At 35.3% G+C, this 1843-nt stretch overlaps 1 protein-coding gene across 1 annotated transcript; it reads left to right on the forward strand.

Annotated features, from left to right (window-relative positions):
• The first annotated feature begins 217 nt into the window (after positions 1-217).
• LOC120128734 (60S ribosomal protein L30-like) lies at positions 218-1553 on the forward strand. The gene is made up of 5 exons (XM_039146366.1): positions 218-309; positions 415-520; positions 820-921; positions 1211-1279; positions 1363-1553. The coding sequence occupies exons 1-5, from the start codon at positions 289-291 to the stop codon at positions 1401-1403; spliced, it is 339 nt and encodes a 112-aa protein (XP_039002297.1). The 5' UTR covers positions 218-288; the 3' UTR covers positions 1404-1553.
• The last annotated feature ends 290 nt before the right edge of the window (positions 1554-1843 follow it).

Genomic DNA, 1843 nt, shown 5'->3' on the forward strand with positions numbered 1-1843 from the left:
AACGGCTTAAGACCTAACACTTTTAGATTAAACTATAGTCCTCTAAGTTTGAATTCAACTTACATTTCATTCAAATTCATAAATTTCAACTAAAATTGAGACTGAGAATTGGGCCATAAAGGGTAATGGATCGAATGATCAGGACATCACTTTTAGCCCAAAGCACGACCTCAAAAACCATTGTGTCCAACCAGTCTCTATATTAGTTAGATTTTAGGGTTTCTTATCGCTTATGGTGAAACTGAGCCATTTGTAGCTGCCGCTGTCACTCCCCGCCTTGCTCCGACAATGGTTGCCTCCAAGAAGACCGTAAAACTCGTTTTCTCATTTTCGAATTTTTAAATTTGGCTTTCCTAAATTTTCTGAAAACATGCTAACTGATTTGTATATGGCTAATGGGTAATTCTGGTGCAGAAGAAGACCCATGAGAGCATTAACAACAGATTGGCTCTCGTTATGAAAAGTGGGAAATACACTTTGGGTTACAAAACTGTTCTCAAATCTCTCAGAAGCTCCAAAGGTATTGACTTTTTTACTTAAAACTATGCTTTTTTTCTGCTATACCAAAATGTCGAGCTATCTGGTTGATTGTTTAAATATGTCTGGCACCTTTTTTAATATATATATGAAAAACGATGGGTTCGTTTTATTGGTTTCGATGGTAAACTAAAAGTGAATGGATTTCATTTTGGCTAAAAGATAGTGCTTAACTTGAACCAAGTGCATGTGTTGATTTTGTTTGGAATTATATTTGTGGTTCTAATCTAATGTTGATTCAGCTTCTGCAAGACTTTCTTATTTTTCTTTTATGTTTTATAGGTAAGTTGATCATCATTGCCAACAACTGCCCTCCTCTTAGGAAGTCAGAGATCGAGTATTATGCCATGTTGTGCAAGGTTGGAGTTCATCACTACAATGGAAGTACGCCCCTTCACCTATTGCACTCTTGTTAATTACTTAGTATCTGTGATTGTTTTTCATATTACCTTAAATGGTAGAAGGAAAAACTAATCTGCATGTGACCGGAAACCTTTTGAGGAATTGATAGATATGGTCAACAATGGCCTTTATATTTTCGTGAATTTTCCTGATGGAAGCTAACAGTTATTTTAGTTTTCACGCTTAAATTTTTATGCTGGTTTGTTCAATGGATGCTTGACTTTGTTTTTTATGATATTCCCTTGAGAACGTTGGGGTTACGCTTTTGCAGACAACGTAGATTTGGGCACTGCTTGCGGTAAATATTTCAGGGTGTGCTGCCTCAGCATTATTGATCCTGGTAAATATTACTTTTTGGTAACATGTTGGATTTACATATTCATCTGTATACTGTTCTGATTGTGATAATATTGTGTTTTCCAGGTGACTCTGATATCATTAAGAGCATGCCTGGTGATCACTAAGTTAATGAGGATAGCATATCCTCATGTTTTGTTTTGATTTAGCTTCTAATTATTGTTAGTTTGAAACATTGACGTTAAACGGAACTTCACTTTCGTTGTTTCCATCTGGATATTTGGCCTATGTTCTGGAGATTTTGTATTATTGTTTTGTGTTCTAGTCTTCTTCATTTGGATCTCTGTTCTATATATTGACATCACTTTCTCAGTTGGGTTTATTAAAAGGTAGTTTGTTTTGGCATAATTACCAGGGGTGCTTACCGAGCTAGTTTATCATAAGCTGAGTAGTGTTCTGACTTTTACTCGTTAAAAAATTTGCTGTTTGACTTGACTCGTTTGTTAAGCTTGAAATTTTTTTACTTGACTTATGCTCGTTAAAAAACTTGTTGCTCGACTAGGCTTGTTGCATGTTTAGCTCATTAGAATTTGTACCAAGTTTTTAA

This window comes from Hibiscus syriacus, unplaced genomic scaffold (genome assembly GCF_006381635.1).
Source record: "Hibiscus syriacus cultivar Baekdansim isolate YM2019G1 unplaced genomic scaffold, ASM638163v2 tig00001644_pilon, whole genome shotgun sequence".
Lineage (NCBI taxonomy): Eukaryota > Viridiplantae > Streptophyta > Magnoliopsida > Malvales > Malvaceae > Hibiscus > Hibiscus syriacus.

Bases quoted from the DNA above. Each gene is read 5' to 3' on its own strand.
- LOC120128734 (XM_039146366.1), top strand. From the start codon at position 289: ATGGTTGCCTCCAAGAAGACC. The intron at 922-1,210 runs GTACGCCCCTTC...ACGCTTTTGCAG, and splicing joins AGTTCATCACTACAATGGAA to ACAACGTAGATTTGGGCACT. The intron at 1,280-1,362 runs GTAAATATTACT...TGTGTTTTCCAG, and splicing joins CCTCAGCATTATTGATCCTG to GTGACTCTGATATCATTAAG.